At 33.9% G+C, this 20,149-nt stretch overlaps 1 protein-coding gene across 3 annotated transcripts in view; it reads right to left on the bottom strand.

Moving 5' to 3' along the window:
- ATG2B (autophagy related 2B) overlaps window positions 1-20,149 on the bottom strand; it is a 44,397-nt gene that overhangs the window by 4,574 nt on the left and 19,674 nt on the right. The window contains exons 19-41 of one of the 3 annotated variants that reach the window (XM_082762310.1): window positions 19,873-20,030; window positions 19,455-19,627; window positions 18,970-19,120; window positions 18,025-18,224; window positions 17,077-17,157; window positions 15,631-15,737; window positions 15,303-15,395; window positions 14,289-14,359; window positions 13,210-13,286; window positions 12,818-12,988; window positions 12,089-12,230; window positions 11,009-11,211; window positions 9,732-9,958; window positions 8,977-9,085; window positions 7,265-7,459; window positions 6,578-6,679; window positions 5,036-5,114; window positions 3,971-4,175; window positions 3,442-3,511; window positions 2,385-2,467; window positions 1,759-1,880; window positions 1,389-1,543; window positions 381-530 (exon numbers count right to left, since the gene is read on the bottom strand). In XM_082762310.1, the coding sequence (XP_082618436.1) occupies window positions 381-530; window positions 1,389-1,543; window positions 1,759-1,880; window positions 2,385-2,467; window positions 3,442-3,511; window positions 3,971-4,175; window positions 5,036-5,114; window positions 6,578-6,679; window positions 7,265-7,459; window positions 8,977-9,085; window positions 9,732-9,958; window positions 11,009-11,211; window positions 12,089-12,230; window positions 12,818-12,988; window positions 13,210-13,286; window positions 14,289-14,359; window positions 15,303-15,395; window positions 15,631-15,737; window positions 17,077-17,157; window positions 18,025-18,224; window positions 18,970-19,120; window positions 19,455-19,627; window positions 19,873-20,030 (3,124 nt within the window). The remainder of the gene's footprint in view (window positions 1-380; window positions 531-1,388; window positions 1,544-1,758; window positions 1,881-2,384; window positions 2,468-3,441; window positions 3,512-3,970; window positions 4,176-5,035; window positions 5,115-6,577; window positions 6,680-7,264; window positions 7,460-8,976; window positions 9,086-9,731; window positions 9,959-11,008; window positions 11,212-12,088; window positions 12,231-12,817; window positions 12,989-13,209; window positions 13,287-14,288; window positions 14,360-15,302; window positions 15,396-15,630; window positions 15,738-17,076; window positions 17,158-18,024; window positions 18,225-18,969; window positions 19,121-19,454; window positions 19,628-19,872; window positions 20,031-20,149) is intronic. The other 2 variants (XM_082762308.1, XM_082762309.1) reach the window with 2 other exon arrangements.

Genomic DNA, 20,149 nt, shown 5'->3' with positions numbered 1-20,149 from the left:
AACTGCACAGCATTTATCACTTTTGTATTATAATTGTAATACAGCTATATTTTGACAAATCTGATTTAATTCTTCTGATGAGGCTTAGAATAACACTATTATGAGCTTACAGATGACTATTTCATTTAACTTCTGGTTGCATCCTCACAACTGAAGAACTCTGAAGTCTTGTTCATGATTAACTGTATAACATCTTAATTTGTTTCTCTAATTTTTCTATGCAAGGTTTCTGTTGGTTTAGAACTACTGTTGAAGACAGTCTTGCTAAAAATTAAAACCCATTCATCAGATGGTTAGTTTAAGCTAACATCTGACATTTTATTTGCTTTGTCTTCACATAGTTCTTAAATTATGTTAAGGATGGTTATATTTGCACTCACCTCTTTTACTACACTGTATGCTTTGGCAACACCTTCCCGTAAGTCTACTGGCTGATGAGCCAAACGATGGCGAGGGAATCGTTTTATCTTTTTTGTTTCAATAAAGGTAGGCCCTGGTGATACCATGTCATATGCAGTTTCTGCAGCTGCCTGATGATCGGGAGCAAATGAAAGATAAGCATGAAGTCTTATTTTAACATCCCATATTTAAACTACTTATAAGGTAACATAATTGAAATAAAATGTTTTTTAATGTTACAAACAATAGTCAATTACATCAGGCTAAGGTTTTGCACAAGAACTTCTATATATTGTTACAGCTGCACCAATTACAGAAGTTCCATTATGAAACACTGAATACTGTAGATTTTGGTACTCCCCTCAACCCAGTCCTCCAATTCATGTTACTTCAAAAGCATCCTCCAATATGTAGAAAATGTTTGAGATAAAAACTTGAAACGTTTGAACAATAATGTTTTCTTATACACACACACACACACAGAGATACTTAATTCCACTCATAAATAATATTTTTTCGTTATGCATGTTCATACTTTGGCACTTATACCATGTTTGCAAAATTAGGTGGTAAAAGTGTATTGTCATTAGGTATTTGACATTAAGGAACATAACATTGTTACCACTTTGAACCACGACTAGGGTTACTACTATTCTCCCCTCCTACCACCCCCCCCTTCAATAACTAAGCACAGAAAACATGACATTTTCAAAAAATTTTGAACACTTCTTATAATGTCTTTCATGTATTACAATGCAACACGTGCAGCCTGAGTGCTGGGCAATATTTTAACACAATACATGTTGCATCTGATGCTACCATTCTCACCTCACAGACTGCCATAACCTTTGCCCATTCTCTGCTTTGTTTGTACAGCATTCATTTACTCTTATTTTTACACATACTCCCATAGCATTAAGACTTCACATAAAGCACTTGCTAGTGACACTTCTGATTTTCTGTCTAACTCCAGAAGCAATACACTATACCTGTATCGTCTGAACCATTCTGTTTGTCAGCTCCAGTGCTGCCATTGCAGTTGAAGTACCAAAAGATGCTGCTCCTCTTTGAAAGCCTCTTACAATACGGCCATCCTTTCGGTACTGTTCAATTGGTAACCACACCAAGTCTTTCAGACCTTGAACTGAAATGAAGACAGAACATCGCAGTTAGCAAGTTCTCCAAGTTCTCCGTTTGCCTGGAGGGGAAGTAAAAACAAGAGTTAACAGTGTCTTTTTTGTTTATTTTTGTATTTTTTTTTTCTTTAGGAAAACAAACCACAAAAAGAAGCAGAAAAACAAAATAACATCAAAAACACAGTGCCATTGTGTGCCTGAATATAAACAAGAATTAGCTTACCTAACTGTACTAGCGAGTGCATAGGCCCTACTCCTCCCAAAATTCCTGGCAGCTGGTTTTTCTTTATATCATTAAGCCATTCACTGATTGCATAGGAGAACAATTTATCCAAACCTAATAAGCTGAAGCAAGTAAAATCATTAATATTTTTGAAAAACAAAGAATTTCTGATAAAAGAAATGTATTATTCATGGCAGTATGCAAATGTCATTTAAACAAAAGGGAAACTGATTTCAAGTGTCATGTGTTGTTGCACTTGGCTAAACCAAGAGTTTAATGTTTATAATCATATCCAATTCAAGAGGAAGCAAATGTAAAAAAAAGAGTTTAGCATCAAAAATAGCACATGTATTAGATACCATCCTAAAAACAGATATTCTTCTTGAACTACACCCATTTACAAATATTTATTGATAATAGCTTTTGTGAAATTCAGAAAAAGTTATCGTAAATTATATTAGGCCTACTGAAAATGAAATACTCATTATAAATATTATTAGAAAGTGTCTTGGATTTTAGAAATGTGTCTTATTGGATAATTTGCTTTCTGATTGCTGTATTCAGTTATTCACTGTAAACACGTTCTATCTGTAATACAGATGCTAGCTACGATTTGATTAACTTACCCATGTCTGTAACAAAGTCTCTTCAGCTTTAATTCTGAACAGTTTAATTGAGCAAGACCAATAAGAATCCCAGCTAGCGTCCCCTGTAAGTGAAATGTTTTGTTATCATAACAACTCAGCAGCACAATTTGTATATGAGAGACAATTTCATCATCTTGACTCCTATTGGAGATATGTCTGTCTTAACTGATTCTCCACCCCCCATCACTAGTTACAATGCTGTGAATTCCATGTTCAATTAATTTGCAAGTTTTTACATGACTTGCAAAAGATAGAGTAGCTGATTAAGCCAAATTCCAAGGAAAACGTGTAAATAACAAATGATGTAAGCACAGCTCTGGCGTTACTGTTTTCCAGGAGCTCTAGAGCTGCTATTTCACGTTACAATTTCTTTGGTGGTAATGCCAGTTCAAGAAATTGCTGCTTCTACTTGTTTATGTTTTCTTACTGATTTGCCAAGACAGACTACAAATCTGATTCTGCAAACAGTTTTTTATTGTTTGTTTGTTTTTGTCTTGAAATTTGCTCAGTAAACCCAATATGATAACACATAAAACCAACATGATTAACTAATAATTATTTTTAAAAGAGCTTTTTTTAAAAAATAAAAATAAAAAAAAATTGTACAAGGTTCCAACATTGCCAGTGAAGCCCGTATGTTACTAGACCACAAGGGATGGAAATCAAAAGGAAAAAAGGTAACATTGTTCTGGCATTAATGAGATAGAAAATGAAATGCTCAATTCTAGCATCAGACAGTGGTATCAACCTTTGAGGGACACCACAGCTGTGCAGAAAGACTTCCAGCCTGTCACAAAGCTGATAAATATGACTTTCAAGTTTCATTCTGTATTAATCATACCCAGAAGAATCATATCCCTCAATTTTCAGATTACAGATGGAACAAGATTAAGTTTTATTGAAAGTATAAGACAAAAGTGCTCTACAATTCGCAAAACCACATTAATAGTGAGTAGGAAGCATAAAATAGAGTCCAACTCTTAGGAAAAGAGAACTAAATAAACATTGTTTTACAGCATCAATGCTATATACAAACCTGATCCATTGATACATGTTTGCCGTGGTAATCAAGCCGTATCGGAACTTCTGATGTAAAACGAAATTCTCTGAAGATACACAAAGGAATTTTTACAGTAAGAAACAAATCAGAAATAAGATTATTCTTTCAAAATCCTCTAGATACCATGCTAGTGCTTAAGCACTTGAGAATAATCAGACAAAATACAATTGCAAATTTAGCTTTTCTTGGTTTATTAAAATCTAATCAAAGGTAATATTTACAGGAAAATTAACGATCCTGCTCTTTTTAAAATCTTTGTATTATTGGTGCTGTACATGGCACAGCTTTAATTAATTGTATTTTCTTGTGCACAGTATTGTACAAAACTCAGTAATAAATTCATTAATTACCTTCCCATGATAGAAACAAATATATTTGATCTCTATTATCGGTGAATAAACAACTACATTTTGTCTATAAGGTGTGATTAGTTTATCATTACCCTTTCTTAAATCAATCAGCAGAACAGTCGTGTGTCTCTGGAAATTGTGTAACAAAAATTTACCTGAAAAATACTGGCTGATCACTGTATGACGTCACTTCTTGTGAGAAATGATGATCATCTCCATTAGCCACATCCATAGGATCAATGGTACCATTTTCAGTTGTTTGCTTGTGTGATGAGAAAGAAATGACAGGACTCGGGTCCTTAAGGCTGCTGACATGCCTGGGCAAACTACATGTAACTTCAGCACCAGGAGATTTTTTAACTGTGATAATAAGAGATTACACAAATTAAACAGACTAATTTTTCCATAGTGATTACAAAAAATCTGTACTTATGCCTTATTTATACCTTAACCTTAGTTAAGCGCTAATACTAATTTGTAATAATTACTAGCGAGACAATATTTGAATTCTCTTAGATATCATTAGAAATCATTACAAGAATCTTTAGTTGAGATTTATGTATCAGCAAAAATAATTCATCCAATTTTAATAGCAACATTGCATAGCACTTCATTATCTATGCATTTCAGTATGATCTCTCAACAGAAATAGGGAAAGGATAGCTGATAAAATAAACTCACAGATATAGACGAAATGTGTATTTAATAATAGAGGAAATGTGTATTTCAATATATATGGGTTTTGAAGTGTCACTTCAAAAAACTGAAGTATCACTTTACACACTTACATTGCATTGCCTATTTGTAAACTTGAGCTCTGTTTCTTCTCAATGGGTTATACAACTTCAGGCAATTAGACAAATATATTCCTTTATGCAAGAGGCATGAAATAATGCATTTGTTTTATCTAACAAGAACTCCTAATTATATATACATTCCCCAATTCTTCAGAAGTTCTTATTTAATATACTCCAATTTCAGTGCAGCATGTTATACAGCAGAGCTCCTAAACATTCAGAAAATTTGTTGGTGTTCAAATCAAAAATACCCCAAGTATCTTTTTTAAAAAATAATAATAAAAAAAATTAATTACTAATACTGGGTTTTGGTCACTGTCATAACTACTTCTATACATGAGATTCACATGTACATTTATAGATACATATACATACTAAAAGAGAAAGAAGAAACATTTTCACGTGAGATATTTTAAAGTGTACCTTCAGGATCGGGAGTAACTAAGAGTTCTACTTCTGTAGACAGGCTTGTGAAAAAGTCTTTCAAGAAAAACAAGGCATCCTAGTGTCAAAAATAAAAATACAATACAAAATAAAATACAATAAGGTTAAAAAAATTAATTAAGAGAACAGAAAAATATCCATTTCTCTAAAAAATATTACCTACAATTCCAGGTCTTCTATCTCCATAGAGATACGAAAAAAACACATTCCCTTATTTTAATCCTTAAGCAGAAGCCACTTTGAAATCTAGGTCATAAACTGTGGAGGCCCTCTTGGTCCTTGCCCCCTGCTACATATAATAGGATTGCATTATGTATATAATTCTGTTTTAAAATGCCAGGGTTGTTTTCATCATCTCTACACTCATTTTGAAGCCTGTACCAGAATTCAAGTGTTTTAAAGGCTATAAATATTCCTTTGATTTCCAGTAAAAGGGTATTCAAGCCTAGTTATATTCATTTATACTAATACCGTCAATTTCAGACAAATAATTTCAGATCAGATGTCAATATTACTTCCTTAAAAGGCATTAATAACTCTGTGGTTGCTAAATGTTTTGTTAATGTCTTCATGTTATAACATCTAATTTTCTTTTTTGACAGATGGTGCCTTATTCATCCTATGATTAATGACATATGGGCATTATTCTCTTTCCTTTTTTTGTTTCTAACTTATCAGCAGACAGCCTAAGAAATAACAAGAATTTCTGACATGATTGCATACAGCCTTGTGCTTCTGGGAAAGCTGTGGTTTATTTTGCAGAAGTTGTAAAGGTGAATTCAGTTATGGTACAAAACAGAAGAGTTACAAAGAAGGTATGTATTTCCTCACTAGATGGCAGTATTTCTGTACTATTTTTCTCTATGAAATTATTACAAACAATACAGAGTAGAATTCTTCTATGAATAAAAGGAAAATCTGGTCTCTAACATGTACTGAAGGCTCGCTAAAGAATGTCAAACAATTTCTCTTGATTCTGTTCTCCATGCCACTGCAGTTGATAAGGAGAGCAAACACTTCACAGTAGAGAAGCGAGTCCTCAAGTGTTGACTGCCCTTGACTAAAATAGTGTGAACAACTTCTAGGTTAATGATTAATTTTTTTTTTCAGTTAAAAACAACTAAACTACCTCATTAGCAAACAAAGCAAGATTGTCCACATATAACATATGCTTTTAAGTCGTCACCATTTCAAGACACAGAGACCACCAGAAATCTCAGAAGATGAACTGGTAGTCTCATGAAAAAACCTATATAGATATTTTTAGTTTCTAAACGTAAAAAGTCTAGCCTCTATAATAGCTGGAAAACAAGGCAAGTTCCAACACAGATATAAACAGAGAAGCAGAGATCTAAAGATATCTGTGATCATAAATGAAAATGTACCAAACTGAGAATTAATTCCATAGAAACCAGTGTGATGGTCACAAGTATTTGGGGGAAAGCACAACACCATCAAATGTGTGTGTGTATATTATATATATATAAATATATAAAAGTGTATTTCATTATCACAACCAACCTGGTCAATGTTGAGGCGAAGTGGCATTAGTGAAACGCGTAAACAACATTCCTGTGGGGATCTGCCAGACTCTGGACGGACATGCAATGCTTTAACTGTTAACTGAGGAACAGCAACAAGATAAGTAAGTAGTAACATTCACAATTATTAAATTTCAGAACACTCGCTAGGACAAATATTTACTGCAAAAGTTCTGTACTGATCTGATTTCACTTGCCAAAGTGAAATCTTTTGCTAAAGCCAATATAGAATAAGTAGCTTATTTTAATTTCACTTTTACACCAATAATAAGGAAACTCTAAAAAATTAAATTCATAAATTACAGAAGCAGTAAGACTATAAAATTCTGCATGTGCTGCGAAATCTAAGAATACACACACAAGCAATGTTTGTTCAAAACCAAAATCTGAAAGCTGTTGAAGTAGTCCTGCACATATACCTTCTAAAAATGACAGAACCTTAAGAAAATTAGTATCTCACATACTAATATTCAAGTTGACTTTTCCATTAGTTTTAATATTCAAAGGAGACAAGAAAATAACTACCAAAATAAGTTATATCACTTCATTGTTCCACGATCTCGTGCTTCATGCCCCTTCTTCTGCAATATTAAGAGTATTATGCATCTTCCACAATGACAGTCCAACCACTATAATTATAGCGAATTAAAATTTTCCATAAACATACCATGTTTGAATGCGCTTTTCTGGGCATCTCCTTACTACAGTAGAGGTAAAGAAATTTATTCATCTGTGATGTAGCTAAGCGGTCTCTAATCTCCAGGTCTTGAACAATAAAAACCTGACGTGACACTGGCTGTTCCAACAGATTGGATTCGCCTTCTGCACCACCTGGAGGGTATACCTCATGCTGGAATTTCACCTTTTAATACATTAAGAAAAACAACATAATCAGCTTCAGTGATAGCAAAGTTTTAACAACAGAATAGTACTTGAACAGCAAACAAACAAAAAAACAAACTTTAAAGCTCAGTCTGTTTTAAATTTGCAGTAGTAACAGGTCTTCTGAAAACCACTCAGATTTTTCAATACCTAACATTAGAAATCTTTCAATTCCTATTTGTGCACATATTCATATTTTAGTATGTCAATTCAAACCACAACAAAGAGTCAGTGGTGTTAAATGAAGTGCAAGTTTTGCTTTTCATTTTAATATGGACTCTGCTTTTTCCTCTCAATCCTGTAGCTGCATCTCCTTTCTTACAAATCATGCCTTGTCTTAACTCCCATAGCATGCTTGTCTGCAAGTTGTCTGGGGTAGGCCAGAACAGTGGCTTTTACTGGCCAGATACCAAGATTTTACACTGTGCCCTGTAATCCACATAAATGTGATACCATTGTAAGTGTTGACAAGATTAGTTGATCATAAATACTGTTAATAAACTTCCCAATTTTTACAGCATTTTCTTCTCTTTGAGTTCTTGTTTAAATATAGTTATTATTATACAGCCTTGCACAACATTAAGAAGTATGAAAAAACTTTAAACCTCAGTACTAACACTAAATACCTACTCATTAAATACCTGCAAATTAAGAAACATTATATTTCCATATATTAAATTTTCCACATGGAATATTAAACTCTTCCTGTTTACCTCTTTTTTATTGCAATGCCATGCTTTGCCAAAAAGAATAAAATAAGATTTCCCAAAAATATTTGATACTAATCGTATCAAAGTGCTAATGTCATCACATGAATTTTAAACTCCAGAAGAACACACAGATTATAAAAGGCATTCAGTTTTATGTAGTACCTTTTCACGTTTATGAAAGTGTTTGAGAAAACTTTATTTTAAAATGTTCTGTTATTGATCCCTTTAACATAAGATTTGGTTAACTCCTTGCCAATATTCTTCATAGCACCTGAATCATGCACCTAGTTTCTACTAGTTTCTAATCAGGCTTCAAAACAATAGCAACATAATTATTCCTGAAGGGTGGTAAATAATGTTATATCATGATATCGTTGCTGTGTTTCCCATAAGTGGATGTTGTTTAATAACCAGTTGTCAAATGGTACACCGAATGTTTCAACAGATCTACATCCCAATTATTTTGCTAAACGTTGAATTTCATAATAGGTGTATTAATTCAGAGTAGAACTGAAGACAGAAAAATAGAACAGCAGCTGTACAACATGGTGAAAACAAACTTTCAGAGTATTATAATAGGTTTCCTCCATGTTTGGAAACAGGTTCAGTTAGCAACCAAGCAATACTCTGCTAGAACAAATATATTTATTGTTAAACACATCTACCACTTTCAATGTGCTTGCTTAGATGTAAATAGAATTGCGTATGCTTTCTTCCACTGGCATCTAGTGGAAAGCTGATATTAAACCAATATAATATGTGAACATATTCACACACAGTCGTTCACCTTGCTCAATTGTATTTCCATTAGGAAATCTGGGTTTCTTCCTCTTCCCCCAGATGCTGTACTCCTTCCATGCCTTGTTGGTGTATGAGAAGGAGAACTATGGGGACTTCTGCGGAAATAAAAGAAAAAGAAAGTACACTTTCCTAGTCTGAGTTTAAAGCCATCTCACTGTAAGTCCAACTCTAAGAATGTGCATGTTTCACTAGTATTTTGTGGGTTACAAGACAAAAAAGAAACTGAAAGTTGTTTTACTGTTTACCAAAACAAAATCCTTTCTTCTTAATTGCTCAAGTAATGCATACTTAAAGTGCTAGGTGTATGTTTCCTATCAAATTCACTTTAATAAAACATTTCCTTAATTCTGGCCATGAAAGTATTAATTCCTCTTTAGCATATGTGACATCGGTAAGATCAGACTCCAGCCATCACAGTCTCTTACACTCACTGCTTAAATACCAAACTGCTTAGGAAAATTAAAGTTTTCAAGTAACCCTTAAAAGCAAACCCATCCCTCCACCCTCAAAAAAGAAAAACGAACAAAAAAATGACACACAAAAAAAAAACAAACAAACCAGCTTGCTTGGGTTAAGACATGGAAAAAATACAACAAGCTAAACCAAATAACAACATTCCTTAATGTGAAGGAAGCAAAGGAACAAGGGAGGTAAACTTGAGGTTAATCTCACTATAAAATCTCAAAGGGAAATAAAGTACTTTAAAATGTTCTAATGTACAAAACCACGTCAAACACTTACATGAAACTTTTAGCTGGAGATGTTGGTGGTGCAGTCCCAAAATCCCTTCCACCATAAAGATGCCAAATAAGAGAGATTTCCTTCACAACATAGCGTACCAGAGGAACGGGAAAATGAAGGGGAGCTTTGCTTGTATCTGTTTTTTTCATAGGTTGGCTGAAATGATTTTCCCTTATAATAATTGCATCATCAACCATTTTTTTTATTACTGGTTCTTCTTCTTTGTCCTAAAAAAAGAACATAATATTGAGAAGGTGAAATTCACGTTCTTTATTGACATGTCTAATTCTTTCCTTTGAAGAGAAAAAAAGACGATTCTGTACTGTTTTCTGAAGCTTACACAACACGGCTTTGTTTAGGAATGATTCTTACAGAGTAACATAGATACACATAAGAATAACATAGAAGCTGAGAAGTTTAAAATAATAACTCCTCATCCAAACTAAAATCAAAATAAAACATTTTGAGGTGAAACAAACAAGCAAAGAAACATATATATACACACACACACACACCATATGCACATGGAAGAGTTCAGACTACTGTGCTAGCTCAAAGACAATATGTCAAATACATCTTCTATTCAGGAATCCAAAACTACTTCTATTAAGCAGAATACAACCAGACGTGATACAAAGAACATGAACACAAGCTGCTTTCAAAGAGTTCGAATACAGTTTCTTAAAACTTTTAATGCAGTGGGCAGGTAGTAGCGTGAAGTGACAGACAAGCTTTTCTTTGAGGTTTGTAGAACTTTATGCCCGTTAAAGCACTGAAAGCTTAGACTACAACAAAAATGAATAAAATGTTAAAGACTTGGGAAGATATTATTTTGATAAGTATAGTAATTTTTTACAACTTTTTTTTTAAACTATGCTATTATTGTAAAGCCAAAATAGCAATAATAAATCATAAATAAAATGTAGAAGAACTACCAATATACTTTGACATAATACTCAGATCACAGAACGATTATATATTGCTGATATTGAAAAATTATATATGTATTTGGAAATAGCTGCGTTTATTCCCAACAGTACGTGAGGTCCTTGCACACAAAAATTTCTGTGATACTGTGTCCACTAATATATAAAATACTCACTTCTCAATGAGAAAGCCACCAACAAAAATCAACCAAAAAGCCCCCCCAAAAAACACTATGAAGTCTAATTTCTCCTTGTCTTATATAAGCTTTCCTCTGACCCCGTTTACTTTAAAAAAAAAAAAAAAAAAAAAAAAAAAAAAAAAATCCTTAAGTAATTCTTAAAACTTCTTACAGCAACAGCGACTTTGGGGGCGAAAAGAATGCAGAAGTCATCACTTTCTGCAGGGACATCTCCCACAGCTTCATTTATCAAGTGATGAGTGAATGAAGCATAAGTGGGGCTTGAATCTTGTGAAGCATTTCCACTTTCATCTGGAAACAGGAAGAGATCTGAGCAAGATGGCTCCTGAGTTTGTGACCTGTCATCCAAAACACCTGGGAGGTGAAGAACAGTAGAAAAAACATGTTTCAATGGAAAAAGCTTTATAAAATATGAAAATATGAACAAAGTAACTTAACACTTAAAACTCACTCCATCATCAAGAGAAATTGCTTATATATTTATAATAGGAATTGATTCAAGATAATTTTCAAAAATTAACCTACTGTACAATTGAAACAATTACAATTTAATCATATCTAGTTACTAGTAGAGATGTACTAACAAAATAAAAAAAAAAGACACAGGTCTTAATATCAGTAACTTTCAGTATCACACTGATTCCTCACATTTCACCACCAAAACAAGAACAGACATTGTGGAAATAAATATTACCACTATTTGCAATACAAAATCCTTAGTCAATTTAAACCTGGATTTAGAGCTAACCAGAATGTAGAAGTTATAATCTTGCAATTAAATCGATGATCTTGTTCTGTCTGCTAATTAAAAAATTGCCTCATACCTTCAAATTCTTTCTGTGTCTCGGAACTGTACTATCCTCCTGAACTACCTTTGTATACAAAATGGAAGTCTGTGATTCCTCCGTATCACAGTATGCCATACAAACTTACACCTGTGCTAACATACTTCTAGAATATTTGAGGTCTTTTATAGTGTCCTATAAAGCCAGATTCCTTCCTTGCTGTCTTCACTATCTCGCTAATGTGTAACTATCCAGAACATTAAATTACTTTTGCATTACTGTTACTAACAGTGAGAATCTGGTACTCAATAGTTAGATGACTTCAGACATTAAAGGCACATTCTCATTATTGCTGCAGCATCTCAATATACATGAAACTTTCAATCCCACTTTCCACTCACAAAGGTCGTTCTTTATGTGTACTTATGCCTCCAGAGGATTCTTACCATTAGACTCCGGCCTGATGGCAGACGCAGTCTGATGAGTCTCAATTTCCTCCATAGCATCACTCATCAAATCCCTTAAAATCTGTTGTTCTGATTCAGCAAGGGCTGGTCCATGTGAAGAGGGTTGGCTAAAAGTCTCTACCTATAGGAGATGAACTATACAGTCATACCTTAAAAAGTAACTGCGACATCACAGTAAACAAGATTTTGCTATATGTCTTGAAATATGGCTGTTAAACTAAGATAACCAACCTAACTGTTAGGGTTAGGGTAACCTAGCAGTTAGATAACCTAACCCACAGTTTCATCAGGTGAGCTGAAACTACCAGCTAGACAATTCATAAAATAGATTAGAAAATTATGATTCAGGATATTTCACAGAATCATGGAATCATTTAGGTTGAAAAATGCTATTGCAACTTTTGGGTCATCAGAGAACTTGGACAGCTCATATGTATCCTGGAATTTGTTTAGGAGGGATATGAATAAAGTACAATAGGTAAACAGCACATAATATTTAAGCTATCAGGTAGTGATCAAAGTGGGGGGGGGAAGGGAAGGGGAAGGGAGGTAGTATTTTACTCTCAAACTTTTTTTTTTTATTTAGATAAAATAAGTTAATTTCTTGTTAACTTAAGAATTTCTCATATTCTTTGGAAACAGGACATGGATATCAAAACTAAAACATATTACCAGGAAGTGTAGAGTTAAGTCAGTGTTACTTTATACCTTCATTTTCGGCTTGCTAACTCCGCATTTAATCTCTGTCTTAGTGGGAGGATGTAAATCACCGTAACTTGCAATGTATTGTATAAGATTCATTAGTGCAGCACATGAATCAGAGCAGGTGCGAATATGGATTACATCACTGGAACAATGCAGCTCAAAACGTGGTTTAGTCTAGATAAGAAACACGTAAGAATATTCTTAAAACCATTCTAAGGTTGCATAAAAATAGCTTCTATACACAGATTTTTTAAATTAGTTGAACTAGTCAAAATGGACTTAAAAAATAGTACATGTAAGCTGAAAAAAACAGATTCTAAGTGTAATAAAGTAATTTTCAAATCACATACCTGTCCTGCAGACTTTTTTTTTTAAAGTTGTGATTAACTACTTACTCTTTCCCCCTCAGAATCAGATTTTACTGTTGTAATAGTTAGTTCCAGCAATCCCATATCCATAACACGAACATAATCTGAAAGACAATGTGTTTAAAAAAGAAAGTACTATACTTAAACATTTCCTTACTATGCATTTTTGGTTATTAAACAATTAGAAATAGTATAAGCATAAAAAAAAGGATCTTTTTGCCAAAATCTTTTATATTTCTGTATTTCCTTCAAATATGAAAAGTCACGAGTTCAAGTATCAGCTATGCAAAATGAGAATTCAAAAATTTTCAGTCCAATGCATAACCCCCACAGCCACCATCTGTGCGCAATTTAATCTCTAAGATATTTATCCTCATCCCACCCATAAGAGTTAGAGATAGAGGCACACAGAAGCTGGGTGACTTAGCATCTCAGGAGTTTTTTAGCCGAAGTAGGAGAGAGAGCACATTTTAATACTGCAGTAATCCTTCAGTACCACAAATAACTTATTTCCCCTCTTTCATGTTTAAACACAGTAAGCACACCTTTATTCCATCCTTCATTAGGGACCTCTTACCTAAACTAAATACACCCATTTGTGCACACAGGGCTTCATTATTTTTGCAATTTATTTTTAAATATTGCTGTAAGCTACTCAGTCCTAATGGTTGTTACTGTATGAATGAGAGTAAAATAGTCGATATCTTTCTGAAAAGACTACCTAGAATTCCACACCATAAAGCACCTTTCAAGTACAGCTATTGAGAATGTATAACTCATTTTAAGAGCTTCTTTTTCCTATTTCTTTCTGTGCTAACTTCAGATTTTCACAAAATATGCTTTTTTCAAATACCTAATACGCAGCTGTAACAAGAACAAGAGGACTTTCAAGTTTCTGTTCTCTGACATGCTTCTGCAACTACAAATCCAAACAAGAACACTCATTTTCATCAACACCACATTACTCATTCATATTCAACTTGCTGCTCCTTATCTTCTCAGATCTTCTTCAGTAACTCATATATGCTGAATATTCCTGTAATTTTATTTCTTTATGTACTATCAGAAATTGAGCAATTGATTACAGTTGTTAGAAAGGTCCTTACCTCTATGGAGGTTCACCATAACAGTGTTGCATTTGTCAGACAGATGCAAAGCAGCTTCATCTAAAATTATTCTAAGAGAGAAAAAAAAAAAAAAAAAAAAAAAAAAAAAACAGAAATTAAACACAATAAAGAAATGTTGTGCAATTCACCAGAAACAGTATTAAGTTAGTATACAAAAATGTTTTAAAATACAAATATATCTCAGATATCGTAAATCCAAAAATTCTTCACTTCAACATTTCATCATTTCCAAATCCATCAGGTAACTGCGTAACATGGATCTAACAACTGTAACGTTCATTCACCATCACTAAGATACTATTGGCTTTTCAATTTATAAACTTGGGCCTTTCTAGAATAAAAAAATAATCTGTTTTGGCATGCTAAATTATTAAACAAATACTTCTAGTTTTTTTGTTGTATTGTTTTTGTGTTTTGTGTTGTGGTTGTTTTTTTTAGGAAGTAAAAAGACACATTTTTTTGAAAGGTTATTTATAAGGTTGTATCAATAGAAACAAACAACTTGACAGGTAGCTCACATCAGAGAACCCATCAGGGAGCACGTGCTTACAGTTACTTAAATGTACATTCTGATGTGGATGTGCACAGAATATATATTCAACTTTGAATAAATAGAATAATCCCTATATAATATTCAACTTTGAATAAATAAATAATCCCTATATAATTTGTTAAGTAATTACTTGTCTACATATAAGATTTTTTAAGGATTTGCTAAAGTGCTCCTAATTAAGAAAATACAATTTCAACTTTCAACTGGCTTTATTAAAAATTGCAGAATTGCTAGTAGAACAGAAGTACAGAAGTAATCCAACTATATAATTTATTTAACCTAATAAACAGAATAATTACATCTAATCAGAGTATATTTCAATGGTATATTTTACCAGTGCAAACATTTACACAATATGAGTGCTTCATAGATCAAATAGTAAACAGGCATTACAAATTTCACAGAAGCTTCCACGTTTCACTAAGCACTTCAACTTATACCTGAGGGTAGAAGAGGATTTATCTACTGCAACACTGCTGGAAATGCTGAAAGTTTCAACAGTAAGTAGTGATCTGACCGGCAAAAACAAAGGCCTAACAAGAAACAGAAAAATAAATATATATTAATACTCCATACACGCTTAAAAGTAACTAAGTCTTCCAATTTTCAGACAAATATTTATCCTACTTTAGACTGCTTACACTATTAAGCATTTTTTCCAAACAAGCCTAAATACATGTTCTTAACAACATGCAAACCAGAACATCCCTAAAGAATAAATATGTAGCTGCAGTGCCACCAAGTGACATACACTGGCATTTTATTTACCTGTAATCAAGTGCACAACTCCACAGATGTACGTGAAAAGTTGTAACTGTAGCTGGAGGATTATATCCCAAAACAGGCTCATCAGAAATATTCAAAAAATATAAAATCTGAAAATCACAAACATATTATTATAATATTTCAATATCTGCTAATTTAACAAACAATAATACATTAGAAGAGAGAAAATGTGTAATTGGTATGATAGTAAAATGCTTGATTAGTGCAAGGACCAGGAAGTGAAAGAAGCTCAGATATTTAAAGGTGCTCACCCAGTATATGAATACAGAAAAGCACTGAATGTATATACAGCTAAAGATACAATATCCAAACTTGCAGACAAACGTATGAAAAGACCAATCCACAGACACCTAACTGGCTACTTGTCCAACACCTCCCAATTAATTTCTAAAGCATTTCCCAAATACAACCCCACTCATCTTTCTGCGTCTTTGCTATAAATGTTAGTATTTGCTTTCATATACTGCGGTATCTGTAGTAAGGTAGCCTAAAATGCTTAAAATAGATCCTATCCTCCTCCTTGAGACCTGTCATACTTCTCTCTGTTACACTCTATAAATTCCTCCTTAAAATAATTTCAAGCAGCATGCATACCAGCACAGCTTGGCTTTTTATCATTTTCCCTACCTACTCCATTGGCCAATTTCACTGCCCTCACAGCAATAACTGAGCTCAATAACTAAGCAATATTCACTCGATAACTAAGCGACATCATGTAAAGCAGGCTACAAAAACACGTAAGAGCACTATGTGGAAATAATAGTAACAGATCTGTGTGCAAAGCAACAAATGCAGCTCCATGCAGTTATATAAATAAAAATGAACATAAAAATACACCCACCATATTGAAGAATAAGCATTGTAAGCTTAAACAACAAGGTTTACCATCTGTAATTCGGTATGGCATCCACGCAAATAGATGCAACTAGACTGCTACTCTAGTGATGGCACATCTTTGTTTATGCATGTTTACACACAGCTTCACATTCTGGGCTCTCTAGTCTTAACTGCTGTGCTATATATCTGTAACTGATCAATCCAGGCCCTCTGATTCAGAAATATGAATTACTAGCATTTACATAGTCAGCTGCTTACTGCTTCCCCAAATTATTTTCCATCACTGTTATTCAAACAATGCAAAACAGGAAACAGAAGGAATGATGCAAAAGGAATGAGCAAGAGCGAAAAAAATGCAAAAATGGTTTCAGTGCTAGTAGTGGGATTTTTGTTGGGTTGTGGGGTTTTTGTTTGTTTTGATTACTTAAATTGCGTAAGTTGGTAAAATAATAAGACAAAATCTCACACACAAAAAAAAAACATTGAGGTTTAGTTTGATATTTAAAGCAATTCTATTAAAAAGTAAGGTATTATGTTGAAGTAATGAAACTGAAATTGAAGATGCAGTTGAAACAACTGTAGCAATCTGACCTGTTCATGCCAGCTTAAGCCTGAAGGCAACACTCTGTGCTGAAGGGTGGCTCCTCTTAGTCCAACAGCAACTAGAAATTCCTGTACAAGAAAGCTGCACGAGTCAATTTACATGAAATGCATGCAACTACTTGAGATTTAGATTGTGAAACAGCCATCCTTCTACTCCTAGAATTGAACACAAGTTGTCCAGACAGAATTGTCCAGATTGGCTAGGATTAAAAATTCAATTCCCAAAACAGAAACCCTGTTTAATACAGTCTAATACTTGTTGCAACAGGACAGTTTGGAAACTACAATCAGTTTTGTGGTGGCGGTGGTTGGAAGGCTATCAGTTCATTTATTCTGGGATCCCCCAGGAACTACCAGGAGCACAAACCCAATGCAGTCCCTTATTATGCTGTTTAAACCTGAGTCAACTGAGCCACAATGACATTGTGCTGGTCTGCAGATTCCTTCTTCCCTAGATAACCCTATCAGCTTGTCATCATTATGCAAGTTAACAGGTCATCTTTTAGCCATGCTAATGAATGCTAGTGTTGAAGCCAAATGTACCACTCATTTACCAGAGTGTTGTTCCAAAAAGGTAAGCAAAAGGCTGCCTATTAGATGACACTGCTAGTAAGCTGAACAGAAAAGCTTTTAAATATTTGTTTTTGCCGTGTTTTTCACTGGATTAAAACTCAACAAGAAAAAGATCAACTGGATAATAAACATATTCTGTAAACAGTGTGTCGTGAAAAGTGAAGCATTGGAAGAATTATTAAATTGTGCTGATGTGTAAACTTTATAAGCTACCCAAAAGACTCTAATTTTAACAGAGAATTAAAGTGGCTCAGGATTCATGGTTTCTTCATTTATAACCTTTGCAATCTGAAACCTAAAGGCTCCCATATACACTGACATAACTCAAGTAATTTCTAAAAGCAGAAATTTGAAAAAACAAACCTTTGTATTGCTCTCTATTTTATCTGATTGGATTTTGACTGCAACCGTCAACATATTTGGACAGTCCACTCCCACACCATCTGAAGTAGTCCTACTAAGACCATCTTCTTCCGAAAAACAAATAGTAGGTTCTAACCAATGGGGACGTATTGTGCTGGGCAGTCGTACTTCAGATGAAGGGACGACCCCATCCACCATACCTGCAGAGAGATTTTGTCACAAGTTATCTCGTGGTTCAAAGCTGTTACTGATAGTTAAGGAACATTCTTCTTATTCTTAATACCTTTAAAATCTTTTTCATTACCACCAAATAAAGTTAGTCATGCACACTTAAAACTGCAAATTGTGGAAGTGTGGTTGAACATTATGTAATATTTAAAACCATGGTTTTAGCTAACATTTTAAAACATGGTTCTCCTGTGGGTTACATGGAGTCAGGGGTATGTCTCTGGGAAAAACCTGAGAAGTTTATTTACATGCGGGTTATCAGACACAAACTACATAGCTTAAAATTATTCATTTGTTGACTACAATTAGCTACCCAAGAAGACAGAGCAACCTGAATTGCACTGGTAACCTGTACTTTTTTAAAAATCAAGTAACTACTACCATGTAGGAGGTGTTCACTTTCAGAATAAAGAACAGACTGGTTAGCTAATGCTTACAAGAGGACCACAAAATCTTTAAAGATCAGAAGTTGCCAAACAAAGCTTGAACTAAACCAATAACTAGACAAATACAGTTATAATGCAGTTGTATTACTGTAGCACTCTAGGAGCATTAACAACAAATTATAGCCAAATCACATACTATCTGAGGAAAGAAAACGGGGGGGGGGGGGAGGGAGGAGGAGGATAGTGTAGGGCAACAGCATTTCTCCTACAGAACTACAAGCATATCTTGTTTCAAATTTAGCCCCCACAGCCACCTTAATCCCACCCCTACCTTGGTGATATAAATTGAGGCTGCTAGAATGGAGGCAAACATAGTGTCTGTCTTCAAAGCCTTCATATTTAGTCACACTAAAAAGTGAACCGCTGTTGAATTCAAACCAGAATTCGCCGTATTTTCCTTCCAGTATATTTCCATCTTCCTGCTGAAGGAAGAGCAGAAACATGAATTATTGACTGCTGAGCTTGCTGCAGTTGGATAGTCCAAACTATCTTTATACTTGCTACTAACAAATATTTTTCTGCTTGCATTTAGTTCGTCTGTTATACTCATGTTGAACTAAGCAAAATAAATAAATAAATAGCTAAAAATATTATGTCACATTACAGTACAGTAGTATGAAGCTTACAGAATTGTTATACACATTTGTTCCTTCCACAAAACAAAATAGAGTATAAGCGGTCCCATAGCCAAAACAACAGAACTTTTTACACACCATATTTGATTTTACATATTGTTTTCCAGATACAGTGCCTTACCTTTACATCTGTAAATATTGACACTAATCCATGTGTCACATTTAGCAGAACAGACAGAAAGCTTTGTGAGTTCTTATTCTGAGAGTCAAGCTTTTTCCTTCTGCGTGAGCGATAGTTTGGATCAACAGCAGAATAGTATTGTAGTGTTTCCTCCTCTGATCCACTCTCATCATCTAACAGATAAAATGAAAAACAATTAACTTTCTAGCTACTACACATTCTACCAATAACTCATTTTCCCAACAGTAATGTAATTCAACTTCACACTTTACTTAATTAAAAAGTAATTTACTTTTTTCCTTTCTTAAGTAAAGACTTTCTTACAAATTTGCACATTCTTTCCAATATCATCTTAATCACTTCAGCCAATTATGCTTTTGTATCACTATAGTTCTAAAGGATTTATGAAATGTATTACCATAATGAACTGCAGATTTAAACTGACTAAAGCTGTCTTTACTGAAAGTGTTGATGAGCTGGCTGGCCACAGATAATCCAACACCATAAGAAAGGTTTTCAAATGTTTCTACAGGAGATGGAGCTGTTGGCTCCCACAGCAGTAAATCATTGCTGATCCTACAAAGAAATACGTTGTTATTATTATATAAAACACATTGCTGTATTTGCACTTAGTATAAGGTAAAACAAGCAGTATCTCCTTCACAGATTTCACGTAACAAACTTCATAAGCAAGG

Source organism: Aythya marila (assembly GCF_965140915.1).
Source record: "Aythya marila genome assembly, chromosome: 5".
NCBI classification, from domain to species: Eukaryota; Metazoa; Chordata; class Aves; order Anseriformes; family Anatidae; genus Aythya; species Aythya marila.
The sequence above is the reverse complement of the archived record's forward strand: the minus strand, read 5'-3'. Positions and strand labels throughout refer to the sequence as shown.